This window comes from Camponotus vicinus, unplaced genomic scaffold, assembly GCF_025532165.1.
Source record: "Camponotus vicinus isolate PSW18456_S1 unplaced genomic scaffold, iyCamVici1.0 SCAF_8, whole genome shotgun sequence".
Lineage (NCBI taxonomy): Eukaryota > Metazoa > Arthropoda > Insecta > Hymenoptera > Formicidae > Camponotus > Camponotus vicinus.
Genome location: NW_028141980.1, coordinates 3708942 through 3727012, shown reverse-complemented (window position 1 = coordinate 3727012; position 18071 = coordinate 3708942). Strand labels below are relative to the sequence as shown.

General features: G+C 33.3%; 1 protein-coding gene across 5 annotated transcripts; it reads right to left on the bottom strand.

The window, feature by feature from the left end:
* Positions 1–56: 56 nt before the first annotated feature.
* Positions 57–3682, bottom strand: LOC145975400 (fumarate hydratase, mitochondrial). 5 transcript variants are annotated; one of them, XM_083105873.1, is made up of 8 exons: positions 3603–3682; positions 2922–3018; positions 2123–2260; positions 1842–2045; positions 1401–1683; positions 1053–1315; positions 547–936; positions 57–443 (listed from the first exon to the last, which is right to left on the bottom strand). In XM_083105873.1, exons 1-8 carry the CDS (start codon positions 3665–3667, stop codon positions 315–317), a joined length of 1569 nt encoding a protein of 522 aa, XP_082961999.1. In that variant the 5' UTR covers positions 3668–3682; the 3' UTR covers positions 57–314. The 5 variants fall into 5 exon arrangements, with proteins under 5 accessions (XP_082961999.1, XP_082962002.1, XP_082962001.1 ...); XM_083105876.1 differs by having other exon boundaries at positions 3636–3682; XM_083105875.1 differs by lacking the exon at positions 3603–3682 and adding an exon at positions 3443–3559 and having other exon boundaries at positions 2922–3093.
* Between the last annotated feature and the right edge of the window lie 14389 nt (positions 3683–18071).

Genomic DNA, 18071 nt, shown 5'->3' with positions numbered 1-18071 from the left:
TGTATAATAATCAAATAGAAATTTTTGAACTGTACAAATATTAATTAAAATCACAATAATCTGTATTAAATTTAATTTTAAGTAAATATAATGTATATTATACATTATAAATAACGTATGCGTTTATATTGATAATATCCATTTTGAATATGGATAATTTTATATTTTTAATTTTATTATATTTAAAAAATGTAAATATTTTCTAGTTTGTTAATATGTAATAAGTATTTATTAACACTTTCTCATATCAAGTTATATTGGTCAAAATAAGCACTGAAGTGCATATTTCCACTAAATATTTCTTAACATGAAAATTATTTCGGACCAAGCATTTGTTCAGGTTTGACCCATTGATCAAACTGTTCCGTCGTTATTCCATGTTTCAATGCAGATTCTTTTAGCGTGAGTTTTTCTTTGTGTGCATGCTTAGCAATTGCAGCAGCCTATAAAAAAAAATTATAAAAATTTCTAGTAAATATTAATAAACTTGGAATTTAAAACAAATCTTTTCATTTTATTTTACAAGGAATATAAATATATGGATACCTTATCATAACCAATATGTGGATTCAATGCTGTGACAAGCATCAAACTTTCATTTACATTCTTTTGTAATTTCTCAATATTGGGAGTAATGCCTACAATACAGTTCTTTGCAAATGATGAACAGGCATCACCTAATAGTCTTGCAGATCTCAGAGCATTGGCAACCATAATAGGTTTAAAAACATTAAGTTCAAAATGACCATTGCTGCCACTGATAGTTATTGCCACATGATTACCCATTACTTGACTGCATACCATAGTCATTGATTCAGCCTGTGTAGGATTTACTTTTCCAGGCATAATAGAACTTCCAGGTTCATTTTCTGGAAGAGATAATTCTCCTAAACCACATCTAGGCCCACTTCCGAGAAATCTAATATCATTTGCAATCTATGCAAATTACATACAAAAAAATATCAGTAGAATATAAATGATTAAGAAACATATTTTTATAATACTAATGTATGTGTGTATGTGCGCGCGCGTGCGTGCGTGCGTGTGTATACCTTCATCAGAGAAACAGCCACTGTATTAAAAGCACCATGTACTTCAACAATTGCATCATGTGCAGCCAGAGCTTCAAATTTATTTGGAGCAGGGACAAATGGTAAACCAGTGAGTTGCGCGACTTTTGCAATTATCTTTTCTACAGCGCCTTTTCGCGCATTTAAACCGGTTCCGACTGCTGTACCACCAAGAGCCAATTGATATAATCTTGGAAGTGTATCCTTCACTCTTTCAATACCATATTTAATCTGTGTAGTATATCCTGTATGAGAAACAAATATGAAATATTTTAATGTTTTTTTTTTCGTAATAAGTTATTTTATAAATAATTAAAAAAAGATACATGCCTGAAAATTCTTGACCCAATGTTAATGGAACTGCATCTTGGGTATGCGTTCTACCAATTTTTATAATATCTTTCCATTCTTCCGCCTTTTCATTTAATGCTTTGTGCAATCTTTCCAAACCAGGGATTAATACTTTATGAATTTCTAAAGCGACAGCTACATGCATAGCAGATGGAAATGTATCATTGCTACTTTGTGACATATTAACATGATCATTTGGATGCACAGGTTTTTTTGAACCAAGTTCTCCACCAAGTATTTCAATTGCACGATTGGCAATAACCTAAGTATTTTCAATCATTTCTATTAATCAAAGAAATATCATAAACATAACTTGATATAATGTTGAAACTTATTGTGTATGTATATATATATGTGTGTGTATATATACATATATATACATACACACACACACACATATATATGTATTTGTAATTTAACCTCATTGACATTCATGTGGGTTTGTGTTCCAGATCCAGTTTGCCATATAATTAATGGGAAATGATCATTATATAATTTTCCACTTATTACATCATCTGCAGCTTTACTGATAGCATCAGCAACTTTAGGATCCAAAAAACCACATTCTTTATTCACTTCTGCAGCAGCTTTCTTTAATATACCTAGAGCAACTATTACTCCATACTGCACAAAAATAATTTATTTAAGAAAAAGGAAACTGAAAGATAAATTAGATAAATTATTTACAGTATTACTCTTACAGGCATACGTTCAAATGTATCACCAATTGGAAAATTCATTAATGCCCGAAGAGTTTGTGCGCCATAGTACTTGTCCTTTGGAACTTTTAATTCTCCAAATGTATCTCTTTCTAGTCTGTAATCTCCATGTCCCTGTTCCTAAATATATAATAATATATAGCATAAATATATAAAGCATGAGAATATTCATATTTTTAACATAAAGATGTAAGTACAATTATATATTTATATAAATATATATTGACATTAATAATTATATAATAATTTGTACAAGCATTTCTTTCCTATTATTAAGATAAATTATTACTAATTATATAAGTTTATTTATTAGCAATATAGTCAGTAATATAAAAAATTATAAAATGTAATGTAAAACTAGAATATATTGAAAATATAGAAGACAATGTAGAGAAATTCAATAAAAAATAAACATTTATTTCTAAAAAATAAAAATCTATGGAGATATTATCTATATACACAAATGCTATTAAATACCTCAAAACAGATTTTATGATTAATTCATTTTCACCTTTTATAAATAGGATTAATGATCATAAATTTCTATCATTTTTAACAAAAATATAAATTGAATATTTATATTATATCATATGAGGAATATATATATTATATATATAAAATATTGAGATGTTATGTAAAACTGAGTTATACATTACAAAATATTGAAAATTTAGAGAAGTTCTCTTTTAATATTTCCTAGTGGCAAAAATGAGTTAGATTCTCATAAATATTCCACTATATATATGATTAAAACATTTTTTACATCAAAACAGATATATACCTTACTGTTCATTGTAACTGTCGAAGTAGATATGTGTAATTTTGGTATTGAACAATTTCTAGTGGTGACAACCTTTTTCAATTGACGCAAGCTGTGACTGGAGAAACGGTACTTTAACATGTTGAATGTCATTTTTTTCAACAATTCCAATAATATTCTGTAGCTCAAGAATCTTAAAATAGAGAAAAACTTAAGAACAGCTACGCGCCGGCGCTTTTCATCAGTGAACTCTATGGCCCATATTCTGAATCCTCTTTTATCGATAAAAGTGCTCCTAAAAGCGGCCTGTAGCCAATCAGAAGGCTTATATGTCACTTTTAGAGGCACTTTTATCGATAAAAGAGGATTCAGAATATGGGCCTATAGCACGCTGGTGTCATTTTTGACGGATCGGGTTTTTCACGCATCTGTGGCGAATCTAGCATTAATAAAGTATTTCTATACATAAAAAAATGTAGCACTGATATATATATATATATATATATATATATATATATATATATAATAATTAATATAATTACATCCCATAGACACAATAATATTAGACCGAGGCCGGTATTCATAGTCCGGTCTTATATTTAAGATCGTCTTTAGTTCATCTTCAGATAATCCATAGCCAATGAAATGATACATACAATATCTAAAGATGAACTTAAGACGATCTTAAATATAAGAACGGACTATGAATATCGGCCCGAGAGTGTCCTCTTGTACCAATGACGTATATAACTAGACCAAGCTTTCATATAGTTTATAGGTGAGGGGAGTGAAGCCGGATATTGACAGTTTAAAACAGAGAGGGTGCATTCGTTTATGCAGTCGCTGCCGCAAATGTCATTTGTTTATCTATAGTTTACATCACGTACACTATAGATAAATGAATGACATCTGTGTGTGTGTGTGTGTGTGCGGCAGCGACTGCGTAATGCGTCGTCTACAATGGCCCATATTCTGAATCCTCTTTTATATCGATAAAAGTGTCTCTAAAGTGGCATATAAGCCTTCTGATTGGCTACAGGCCGCTTTTAGGAGCACATTTATCGATAAAAGAGGATTCAGAATATGGACCAATGAGATTTTAAGGAGACTTAAAGCGTCGTCTACAATGAGATTTTAAGGCGTAAGACTTAAGAAATTGACCAATCACAATCAAGTATTAAGAGAATACTCAACTGTGATTGATCAATTTCTTAAATCTTACGCCTTAAAATCTCATTGTAGACGACGCATAAGGCGTAAGATTTAAGAAATTGACCAATCACAGTCGAGTATTCTCTTAATACTTGATTGTGATTGATCAATTTCTTAAGTCTTACGCCTTAAGTCTCCTTAAAATCTCATTGTAGACGACGCTTAATGCGGCGTCTACAATGGCCCATATTCTGAATCCTCTTTTATCGATAAAAGTGCCTCTAAAAGTGGCATATAAGCCTTCTGATTGGCTACAGGCCGCTTTTAGGAGCACTTTTATCGATAAAAGAGGATTCAGAATATGGGCCAATGAGATTTTAAGGAGACTTAAGGCGTAAGACTTAAGAAATTGACCAATCACAGTCGAGTATTCTCTTAATACTTGAATGGCTCTATGCTTTCTCTTTCTATTCTATAGACTGTCAAAAGCATAATGGCGTGATATGACACAAACGCAAACTGGACATGCGAAACAGTATATGAGTAAAATTGGTAAAAATACACGTAAAAATATATACACATATATAAATTTTTTGAAAAAAATATTACAAATATTGCATTAAAAAGAGGACAAAATGGCTGTTTGCTGTATTTGTGGCATCGATTATGCACCAAAATCAATTTTATTACTAAATAAATATAACAATATTTGTATTATGATCATGTGTATACTGCATAAAATAGTATTAATATCAATAATGTATCAAGATAAATGAAAATTTCGATTCCATTTTTATTTCTGTACCACCTTATATATAGCTCTTGACAGTTTTGGGACGGCCATTTGCTTCTTGTATGATAGAAAAGGAAAGCATAGATGCCGTTCAACGTTCTCACTGTGTCTTAAACTTCCAATTTCCGGCCTTCTCTGAGAATGCTTGGTCACGGTATATCCAGTAGCGCAACTCTCCCGATTTTGTGTTGGCCAAAACGGAGTGCGCATGCGCGAAATAAGTAAGTTGGTCAGTAACGCCATCTGAACTTCTATCTCGCTTACTCTTTCGTATCCATTCTGCTCTCTCTCTCTCTCTTTAGCTCATGATACAATATTAATTCAAAATGTATTTTAATGTTATTTTAATTTTATTTTAATGTATTTTAATTTTAAATTTTAAAAAATATATAGAAATAAATTGTTAATAATATATCTAAAAAAGAAAAACATCAAATAAAAAAATAAATAATTGTTATAAACGAAATATATTACATGTAATAAAAAATAGAAAGTAAAAAAATAAAATATATAAAAAATGTTAAATACTTTTATGCTCAAGAAAATAGAAATTATAATTATTAAACTATATAATATTATAATATAATTATATTACATAATCAATTATATTAAATAATTAATATATGAAATTAAAGTACAATATTATACTAATTACAATTATACTAATATATTATACATATATATAAAATATACATAAGCATGTATAAATAAATATTTTATTGTTTAGTTTACAGTTAAAAAATATAGAGTAATGACAGGTAGACATTTAATTAGGCATTTAAATGTGTGAGAGAAAGCAAAAACGGAAATATATTAGTATAATTGTAATTAGTATAATTGTACTTTAATTTCATATATTAATTATTTAATATAATTGATTATGTAATATAATTATATTATAATATTATATAGTTTAATAATTATAATTTCTATTTTCTTGAGCATAAAAGTATTTAACATTTTTTATATATTTTATTTTTTTACTTTCTATTTTTTATTACATGTAATATATTTCGTTTATAACAATTATTTATTTTTTTATTTGATGTTTTTCTTTTTTAGATATATTATTAACAATTTATTTCTATATATTTTTTAAAATTTAAAATTAAAATACATTAAAATAAAATTAAAATAACATTAAAATACATTTTGAATTAATATTGTATCATGAGATAAAGAGAGAGAGAGAGAGCAGAATGAATACAAAAGAGTAAGTGAGATAGAAATTCAGATGGCGTTACTGATCAACTTACTTATTTCGCGCATGCGCACTCCGTTTTGGCCAACACTGACATCAAAGGTGTCGACAGGGAGTTGCGCTACTGGATATACTGTGGCTTGGTCTAGTTATATACGTCATTGAGTACGTTTACACGGCAACGTTAAATCAAGTTTAGTAACAACCGCTGTTGCAACTACTGGTGTTAGATGCCGTGTAAACCGTACTTTACGCCGATGTTATTACACCAGTTGTAGTAACGCTACTCTTGCTGAGGAAAAGGAGTAGACTTACAAATCCGGATTTAAGAAGACGTGTAAACGCTACGAGAGTTATAACAATCGTATTGCCAACCTGAATAATCAAGTATCAACGAGTGACGAGTATTAGTATACAAAAACTGCCAATAAGTTAAAGTAAAGAGGAATAGTGATAAAATAAATCCTTGCGTGTAAACGAACATTACTTTTAGGGAGTTATAACTACCCGGTAAAAAATTTTTCATGTATATTCATGCAGAATTGAATATAATTGTACAAAACTATATATAATTGTGCAAAAATATGTATAATTATAAATGATAGAGTACAGGACATTATATATATTTATATATAAGTGCAATAACTGTTACATATAATTATATATAAGTGCGCATTTTGCATACTTATATATATATAATGTTCACAATTTTATGTATAATTATATATGGATTTCTGTTAGTTTAATATATAATTATATATAAGTCTTGCGTCATATATAAATATATACAGGGTGACCCATTTTAACTTAGGCAGCCAAATAACTCGAAAAATAAGCACACTACGAAAAAATGTTTAGAATCAAAATTTTGTCATTTCGAGGGGGACGTACAATGACGTTAAAATGAGCCCCCCCACCCCTCCCCCTGGGCGGTGAGGGGGGGCAAGTTTGAAATCTTAAATGGGAACCCCTATTTTTTATTGCATATTCGGAATCTTTGGCTAAAAACACATACAATTTGTCTGAAACATTTTTCTCGATTCATGATAGATGGCGCTGTAATCGACGAAATTCAATTTCTTCGATTTCTCTTACTGAGAACCCATGCTTACGATTCTGCAATAAATTAACAATAAAAATACCACGTTTTCATTGTTAATACTCGAAATTAGTCTTAAAACAAACTTCTCATTATTTTTTATTACTCATTAATTACTTCTCAAGAAACTGCTTTTAGCGTAACCCAGGAACAACGTCGTGGACGTAGCAGTTTTCTGTTCCCTTCGGGGTGCTTGATTAACGTGAGTCCCCTCGCCTCTCACAATTCGGGGTGCTTGAACGTGTGGTAACCCAGCCAGTGAAGGCAAGGTCGTGTGGTGACCCAACCAGTTAAGGCAAGGTCAAGTAGTGACCCAGCCAGTGAAGGCAAGGTCGTGTGGTGACCCAACCAGTTAAGGCAAGATTGCATTGTTATCAGCTCTCTCCGCATGGAGGAGATGCTCAAAGTGTGCACTATTATTTTCTAAGGATAACAGTAATCGACAGCGAAAGTTACGTTGTACATTTTCTAGCATTAAAGGAGTTATAGCTTCACAAGCTCTTCTTATTCTTTCCATCATATTCAATCTTGTCGTTGGAGCTTTACTATACACTGCATCTTTAACGTATCCCCATAAAAAGAAATCAAGGGGGTTCAAATCCGGTGATCTCGGAGGCCACAGAACTGGTCCACCCCGCCCTATCCACCGATTTGAGAACCTTTGATTCAAAAACATCCGTACAATACGAGCATAATGAGCAGGAGCACCATCTTGTTGATACCATAAATTTAGTCTAACTGCAAGGGGAACATTCTCTAGGTATGCTGGCAAATCATTTTCGAGGAATTCTAAATACATTGGACTATTAATTGGACGTTCAAAAAAATGAGGTCCAATGACTTGGCCATTGCAAATGCCTACCCATACATATAAACTCCAACGATGTTGATTAAGCACCTCACGATACCAATGTGGATTTTCTGGTGACCAATAGTGGCAATTATGCCTATTGAGACTACCATTGCTGATGAATGTTGCTTCATCACTGAAACAAACATTACTAAAAAAATCTGGATTCTGATCTAACATCTCAAGAGCCCATCTACAAAATTGTACTCTGAGTACGTAGTCGGCCTCACTTAATTCCTGTACCAGAGTAATATGATACGGATGGTAATTGACTGATCGTAACAATCTATGTGCCGTAGTTTGAGGGATTCCCAGTTCTCGTTCTATTTGACGGGTACTAATATGGGGATTTTGATGAACCATAGCCAAAACTGCGAGCAATCTAGGGTCATTATTATTATGAAGTCTATTCCTTCGCCTTTCGCGATGAAGTGGATTATTACGAGATCTCCTTTCAATGTTTATAATTTGTTGATCAGTAGGATGGCGGCGATTTGGGAATCGCTCCGCATAAGTACGGGCAGTAAGTCTGTAATTTCTACCACATTCGCCAAAGGTTATAAGAATATCGACTACTTCTGTAGGCGTATAATTTGCCATTTTACCAGAATTTTATCAGAGTACAAATGTTAAAAAAATACATAAACACTTGTGACTTTGGCACTAAATGGACAAAATTTTGGAGGGATACTTAGAGGAACTCCATCAGATGGAAAGTCCAAAATGTCTCGGTATTTTGGACCATTCAAGTTGCCTAAAGGGCAGGTTACGCTAAAAGCAGTTTCTTGAGAAGTAATTAATGAGTAATAAAAAATAATGAGAAGTTTGTTTTAAGACTAATTTCGAGTATTAACAATGAAAACGTGGTATTTTTATTGTTAATTTATTGCATGGGTTCTCAGTAAGAGAAATCGAAGAAATTGAATTTCGTCGATTACAGCGCCATCTATCATGAATCGAGAAAAATGTTTCAGACAAATTGTATGTGTTTTTAGCCAAAGATTCCGAATATGCAATAAAAAATAGGGGTTCCCATTTAAGATTTCAAACTTGCCCCCCCTCACCGCCCAGGGGGAGGGGTAATAATAATATTAATATGTTAAATGTTTATTATGTTTACCGCATTCTTCAATCGAACACATGATCGCGTTCGATAGCGCCAGTAGTACCTTAACCTACCGCAACCTACCATGACAAAAAACTGCTTGCAGTCGCCGAGTCTTAATTATCGTCGCATTGTCGCGTCGTGTAGTAACGTGTCCGCGCGTGTTTCTTTCATCGAGTGATTTTTAATCGCCAACAATTATTATTCGACAGTGATTAATAGTGATTAGTGATAAAGTCATTAGTAAATTTCTCGTCTCATCGAGTGAGTAAATAAATGTGATTACGTTAAAGTTTAATAAAAGAATACAGTTCATGAAAGAAGAAAAACTTTCAGTTAATAATTTAGTGTGGATTTCTTGTCTTTTGCAACGTGATATCTACGTTAAATTTAAGAACGTACGATCTATCGGAAAATTCATTTCTCCTTCAAGCAATTACAGTAATACATCAAAAGTCATCGAACAAGGTAATAATAACTATTTTTTGACGTTATGTGAAAACAGATCTCGGGAAGTCAGAGGGACAGTGTGTTAAAAAAAATTCGTGAAAAGAGAGGGGTTTTTAGTGGGTAGGGAGTACCGAGTTGGTAATTCGACTTGGTACTCGAGTCCCACATAACTCACTGGATCGACCGGTGGGTATGCATAAAATGCATTTTCCCCTCTCTCGTAAAAAAAAAAAAAAAATTACAGGTGAGTGAGCGAATGAGAGAGAGAGAGAGAGACAGACAGACAGACAGACAGACAGAGAGAGAATGTATGTGTTCGCATGTGTGTCTGTATGTGTATAGCGATCAGCTGATCGCAGCAGGCGCCCCGCGTAAGCTCCCGCGTCTGACGGTGAATCGCGCCACCCTTGCCTGCCTCTTGTATTCGACCAGTCATACGTTAACTACTTCCTTTAATAATTCAAAAATTAAGCTTCGGACGAAATTTTGCCGAAGGAAAAATCGTCTTAGAATTGATTCAAGAATATGTCATTTCAGGGACACAGGGGTTATTTTGAATCACCCTGTATATCATTTCCTCAATGCACTCATGAACAATGGATAGGTGAAACATTTTGTTTTGTGCTTAATAACTGTGATTGGGATATACTTATATGTATACACATTGCAAAAGATCTAGATACGATGTCAATAAATAAATAATCATAAAATTATCTCACTGTTGATATAAATAAATGTAAAATAAATTTTCTTCTAATATTATGCTTTCTACAACCGTTTCACTGTTGCTTTCAGGTATATATATATATATATATATATATATATATATATATATATATAAAGGGGTGTACGGGTGGTCTAGGACCCTCCGTATATATATATACGGGGTATCCTAGACCACCCGTACACCCCTTTTCTTTCAAAAACTAAGCATTTTAGAGAAAAACGTTTTCGACAAAAATTGTATGGTTTTGAGGGGAACATAAGATGGTGTCATTGGTTTGACCTTGGATGGCATCGTTAAGGTGAGGTCAAGGACACCTTTAATTTCTTAAGTGGAATCACCTACTTTTTATTACTTATTCTTGTAGCTTATTTCGACAGCTTTCCAAAACACTATAATAAAGTATTTCTTCATTGAGTACTTTTCGAGTTATGAGGTTTGAAATAATTTCTCAATTTTACATAAACCATAAAATATCTAGTAAAATATTCATTTTTCGATTATCTTACCTTAATACTTTTCTGTACAAAATAATGAGAGGAATCAATTAGTGTAAAGAAAACACATAGTTGTTTTTAAGAAAAAATATGTAATTGTTAATTGCAAATTACATATTTTTTCTTTGAAACAATTATGTGTTTTCTTTACACCAATTGATTCCTCTCATTATTTTGTACGTAAAAGTATTAAGGTAAGATAATCGAAAAATGAATATTTTACTAGATATTTTACGGTTTATGTAGAATTAAGAAATTATTTCAAGCCTCATAACTCAAAAAGTACTTAACGAAAAGGTACTTAATTATAGTGTTTTGGAAAGCTCTCGATGTCAGCTACAAGAATGTGCAAAAATATATAGGGTATTCCATTTAAGAAATTTAAGGTGACCTTTATGTGACCTTCAAATGACTGTTCAAGGTCAAATCATTGTCACCATCTTATGGCCCCCTCGAAACCAAACAACTTTTGTCTGAAATATTTTTCTCTCCCGGGCTTGGTTTTCGAGATATTCGACTGGTCGGATTAAAATGAAACACCCTGTATATATATATATATATATATATATACATATAAGAGATATATATAAATAAAATAAAATAAGGTGAAAAAGCATCATTTTCACATTAATAAGAAGTGTGTTTGTTTATTCTTAAAGAAATATATATACATATATAATGTGAGATACGAACACATTTTGGAGAGCGTTACCGTTATATATTATAATTAATACTTATGGATATATTATAATTATGGATTAGACTATTTTCTAGACATGAACTATATGGCATATAGTAATATGGCATATTTTTTATTTTATTTATAGTTGATTGATAAACGATTGTGTAATATATTGTACGCGTGCTTATATTACAAATTATATATATATATATATATATATATATATATATATATATATATATAATTATATATATATATATATGTATATATATATAATTTGTAATATAAGCACGCGTACAATATATTACACAATCGTTTATCAATCAACTATAAATAAAATAAAAAATATGCCATATTACTATATATACCCAGGTAAGGTTTGTCAACTCTTGCCCAACGTTAAACGTCGGGTCTACATTGGCGATATCACGGCAAACCGACTGTCATTATTCGATCGCGGCGCGACATCGGCCCAAGCGAGGTTAGCCGACTCTTGCCAGATGCCGACTCACCGGTCAACGTTGGCAATACCGCGACAACTGGTATCCGACATTGACCTGACATTAAAAAAAAATTATATTCGTATATTTATTTCGAAATTTTATTACTTTCTTAAAACTGAATTTGTTTCTTAATGATAAATTTGGTTCTTAAAATAATTTATGGAAAATTATATATTTGCGCTAGTTATGACATATGTAGATAATATATAACACTTAAATTAAATGAAGAAGTAGTCTACCACGTAAGGCAGTTGGCTCACGACCCAGAGGTCCCGAGTCGAGTCCCACCAAGGTAAGTGTGTTTTTCAAATACGAGAAAACATTTAATCCATTATAAAAAACGCTAATTTTCAGATAGAATCATCATATAGGCTGCATCTTAAAAAACAAACGTAGTTAAAAAAAGTAATAAAATTTCGAAATAAATATACGAATATAATTTTCTTTTATGTCGGGTGAATGTCGGAAATCAATATATATATACAGGGTGCGGCGCCAAAATCCGGACAAAATTCAATTTGAATTTCCCGCCGTTCTGTACCACTTGTAGAGATCGCGATTGGCGTCCAAATAGCTTGACGCATGTACTAAACAGTCATAACCTCGAAACAGTCGCAATGTTGAAACCAAGTGCGGAGTATAACCGAAGAGCCGCGATTATCGAAAGTGTTCGCGCTGGGCGCTCAGCGACAGAAATCATTCGGTTCTTCGGGTACCCGAGATCGACTGTGGATGGAAACTGTGTCGTCTGGAAAGCCGTATGTTTTCCAGCAGGACGGTGCGCCCGTCCACACAAGTCATTTGGTTCAAAATTGGTTGTCCGACAACGTCGACATGTTTTGGTCCAAAGAATTCTGGCCTCCCAACAGCCCAGATTTAAATCCTTTGGACTTCTATGTATGGAGCGTGGTTAAAAGGGTCACCAACAAGTCCAGACATCCAAACGTCGCATCATTGAGAGCCGCTATTGAAGCGACATTCGCCGATATGGACCGTGACGCATTAAAATGGGCCTGCGAACGCTTCAGACCGAGAATGGAGGCAGTCATTCAAGCAGGGGGAGGATATATTGAGTAAATGTGTTCTTTATGACCTTACAAACAATTTAGTAAAAGAAAAATTTGTAAACTTTTCCGTTTTTGCAATAAAAATTATGTTTGAAAATAATCTTTCATTTGTCCGGATTTTGGCGCCGCACCCTGTATATACACGTGATTACAAAGGATATTGTACTGTATCTAGTTAAATGTAAGACAATAAAAATGCGATGTAACACTTAGTAAATAATTTGTAACAAGCACGCAACAATAAAAAACAAAAAAACCTATATCTGTTACTTTCATTATAAAAATATTCCTCTATATAATAATATACAAATATATATATATATATATATATATATATATATATATATATTCATATCCATTTATACATAAGCATATCTGTTTTTATATGGACAAAATTGATATATAAGTTTGTATAACTAGATATAATCAGTTTTGTCTAATTATACAGGGTGATTCAAAATAACCCCATTGTCCTTGAAATGACACATTCTTGAATCAATTCTAAGACGATTTTTCCTTTGGCAAAATTTCGTTCGAAGCTTAGTTTTTGAAATATTAAAGGAAGTAGTTAACGTACGACGGGTCGGATACAAGAGGCAGGCAAGGGTGGCGCGATTTACCGTCAGACGCGGGTGCTTACGCGGGGAGCCTGCTGCGATCAGCTGGTCGCTATACACATACAGACACACATGCGAACACATACATTCTCTCTCTGTCTGTCTGTCTGTCTCTGTCTCTCTGTGTTTCTCTCTCTCTCTCTCTCCCCTCTCCCTCCCACCCTTTCTCCCTCCCTCCCTCCCTCCCTCCCTCCCTCCCTCCCTCTCCCCCTCTCACTCCCTCTCATTCGCTCACTCACCTGTATTTTTTTTTTTTTCGAGAAAGGGGAAAATGCATTTTATGCATACCCACCGGTCGATCCAGTGAGTTATGTTGGACTTGAGTACCAAATCGAATTACCAATTCGGTACTCCCTACCCACTAAAAACCCCTCTCTTTTCACGAATTTCCTTTGACACACTGTCCCACTTCCCGAGATCTGTTTTCACATAACGTCAAAAAATATTTATTATTACCTTGTTCGATGACTTTTGATGTATTGCTGTAATTGCTTGAAGGAGAAATGAATTTTTCGATAGATCGTACGTTCTCAAATTTAACGTAGATATCACGTTGCAAAAGACAAGAAATCCACACTAAATTATTAACATAAAGTTTTTCTTCTTTCATGAACTGTATTCTTTTATAAACTTTAACGTAATCACATTTATTTACTCACTCGATGAGACGAGAACTAATGAGACTTACTAATGACTCTATCACTAATCACTATTAATCACTGTCGAATAATAACTGTTGGCGATTAAAAATCACTCGATGAAAGAAACACGCGCGGACACGTTACTACACGACGCGACGACGCGACAATGCGACGATAATTACTCGGCGACTGCAAGCAGTTTTTTGTCATGGTAGGTTGCGGTAGGTTAAGGTACTACTGGCGCTATCGAACGCGATCATGTGTTCGATTGAAGAATGCGGTAAACATAATAAACATTTAACATATTAATATTATTATTATCATGAATGTGTGTGATATCCATACATCGTATGATATCTATTTAAAAATTAATTAGATTAAATAAGTGTTTTTAAAATATTTATTACTTTTACTATTATCATATAAAATATTAATATTAAATATTTATTTAACTATTTTATCTATTTATTTATTTATTTATCTATTTCACCTATTTATTTTTAACTATTTATTATCAATGACCGATTTTCGATCATTGATTAATAGTGATTAGTGATAGAGTCATTAGTAAATTTCTCGTCTCATCGAATGAGTAAATAAATGTGATTACGTTAAAGTTTATAAAAGAATACAGTTCATGAAAGAAGAAAAACTTTCAGTTAATAATTTAGTGTGGATTTCTTGTCTTTTGCAACGTGATATCTACGTTAAATTTGAGAACGTACGATCTATCGGAAAATTCATTTCTCCTTCAAGCAATTACAGCAATACATCAAAAGTCATCGAACAAGGTAATAATAACTATTTTTTGACGTTATGTGAAAACAGATCTCGGGAAGTGGGACAGTGTGTCAAAGGAAATTCGTGAAAAGAGAGGGGTTTTTAGTGGGTAGGGAGTACCGAGTTGATAATTCGACTTGATACTCGAGTCCCACATAACTCACTGGATCGACCGGTGGGTATGCATAAAATGCATTTTCCCCTCTCTCGTAAAAAAAAAAAAAAAATTACAGGTAAGTGAGCGAATGAAAGAGAGAGAGAGAGAGAGAGAGAGAGAGAGAGAGAGAGAGAGAGAGAGAGTGAGTGAGAGAGAGAGACAGACAGACAGACAGACAGACAGAGAGAGAATGTATGTGTTCGCATGTGTGTCTGTATGTATATAGCGACCAGCTGATCGCAGCAGGCGCCCCGCGTAAGCACCCGCGTCTGACGGTGAATCGCGCCACTTTTGCCTGCCTCTTGTATCCGATCCGTCGTACGTTAACTACTTCCTTTAATAATTCAAAAACTAAGCTTCGGGCGAAATTTTGCCAAAGGAAGAATCGTCTTAGAATTGATTCAAGAATGTGTCATTTCAAGGGCAATGGGGTTATTTTGAATCACCTTGTATATGAAAAATTTTTTACCGGGTACGATTGTTACTAAACCAGATTAATGTTGCTGTGTAAACGTATTCATTGACTGTTTCTATCGAAAGTAGAATAGAAGTGAGGAAGATTAAATTTCAGTGCAGCCAACTTAATTTTTGTTGAATGTGATACCAGAGAGAAACCTGAGAGCGGCCACGCCGGCGTTTTACTTGTTGCCCTTTTACGAGACTGCTTGAAACGCTCCTCGCACCCATTTTCAAAGTTGGAACTATTTCGCACACCCATTTTCTCGTACTGTCGATAATGGCTGCGTTCAGCAGAAAAAGCTGCTTTGCAACTGTTGTAAAATTCGTGAGCCTGATTGCGAATAGAGAGCGAGCGAGATGACCTATCATCAAAGAGTTCCGAAGTCTCTTACAATCGGCTTTCTCGCTTCCTCTATCCATTCGTAATTCACGAGAATGTAAACATCTTATAAAACAAAAACTAAAACTTTTATTTTTTATTTTATCGGTTTGAAAGTAATTTTAATGAATTAATAAGATTTTTGCGATTTAAATGATATCAAACACGACGTAAGTCGGATAATTTTTAATCAGTCTGATAATAAAAATTTTAATTATATATTTAACTAAATTTATCCGATTTATATCGTATATGATGTTATTTTAATCGCAAAATTCTCATTATTCCACTAAAATTACTTTCCACTAAAATTACTTTCAAAAATAAATAAATATGATCAATACAATCAGTATCAAATGGTCTATATTGTGCAGTGAAATAAATTATTTTAACTTTTTTTTAATAAAAGTTCTAATTGAATACGATGTATAAAAGCTCTATATACATGTGTATATATATATATATATATATATATATATTTATTTATTTATTTGTTACAGTTTGTCACGCTTGCCAGCGGCAGATTTGATAGCAAGCGAGATGAGAATATACAAGACGACTACGTAAGAGCGAGCAAAACAATAACAGGACCGAGCGAGACAATGATAGGATTGAGCGAGACAATAATAAAAGCGAGCGAGACAGTAATGGAAACGAGTGAGAGGAATAGTGTGCTAGGAAGATTCGATTCTCGAGTCCTCGTCGCTCGTTCCTGTCTCGCTCGCTCTTATTATCTTCTCGCTTGCTCACTCGCTTAACTCTTGCGTATACTTATATATGTATATATATATATATATATATATATGTATATCGTTTCATTCTTTGTTGTGTCATTTTATTTCATCTATGCGAATTTATTATAATTATATTTAATAATAATTATATATCGCATAAATTATATATAATAATAATAATAAAAATATATTATTTTTTTTATTATTATTATATATAATTTATACGACTGGGAGTAATGTGTTTTATAAGCGTGTGTACAAGTGTTAATGTTTTCACAAAAATATAAGAGAATATAAAGAGAAAAGATCACGCATAAATGAACTCGATGCCCGTGTTTCTCAATACGAAAATTATGGGTGTAGCACGGACACGCACCCAATATAAACTTTATCGGCAGTGTCAGAAAGTGGGTGTAGCACGGACACGCACCAAGTGGAGACATTATCGACAGTACGAGAAAATGGGTGTGCGAAATAGTTCCAACTTTGAAAATGGGTGCGAGGGGCGTTTCAAGCAGTCTCGTAAAAGGGCAACAAGTAAAGCCGACGGCACACGGTACGATTTTTCGTACTGGATTTGATAAGATTTAGTAAAATACTAAAAATGCACCAATCAGAATGCAGCATTTCTAATATTTTACTAAATCTTATCAAATCCAGTACGAAAAATTGTACCGTGTGCCGTAGGCTTAAAAGCCGGCGTGGCCGCTCTCAGGTTTCTCTCTGGTAATACAGTATGTGATCTAACCTCTAAATATATGGTTGGCACTATTTATTATCAAGCGTTTCCACGGACTAAATTTGGTATCAGTTCGCTGCCACTCCGATAAAGCTTGTAGAGCGAAGCGGGAGTGAAATGAGTACGGTTAGTCGCGTTTCCATCGACTTAAATTTGATTCTACGCCGCACTAGATGCGAATTAACGCTTCGGTGGAAACTAGATCACTGAAGCTCAGGTAGAAAAGGATGGAAAGTAGATGCTTTGGCGTCTCAGTGATGGCGCTAGAGGACCCGTGAGTGCGCAGGCGCGCCCTCCACCAATCCAAACGCTGGACGTGGACATCACGAGCCACCAAGACTGAAGCCTCTCTAGAGGCATTATTACCAAAGACTGATTTTTCCGTTAGGAATTCAATTCTAGTCTCCGGCGGAGAGCACATGTATTTTTAGTAGTCAAAGAATATATTTTGTTACGTGCCAAAAAAAACGCGAGAGTTCTTTCTCAGTACACTTCTCTCTTCCTGCGCTTTCCAACCAACAAACCGCGGACCGCTACATAAA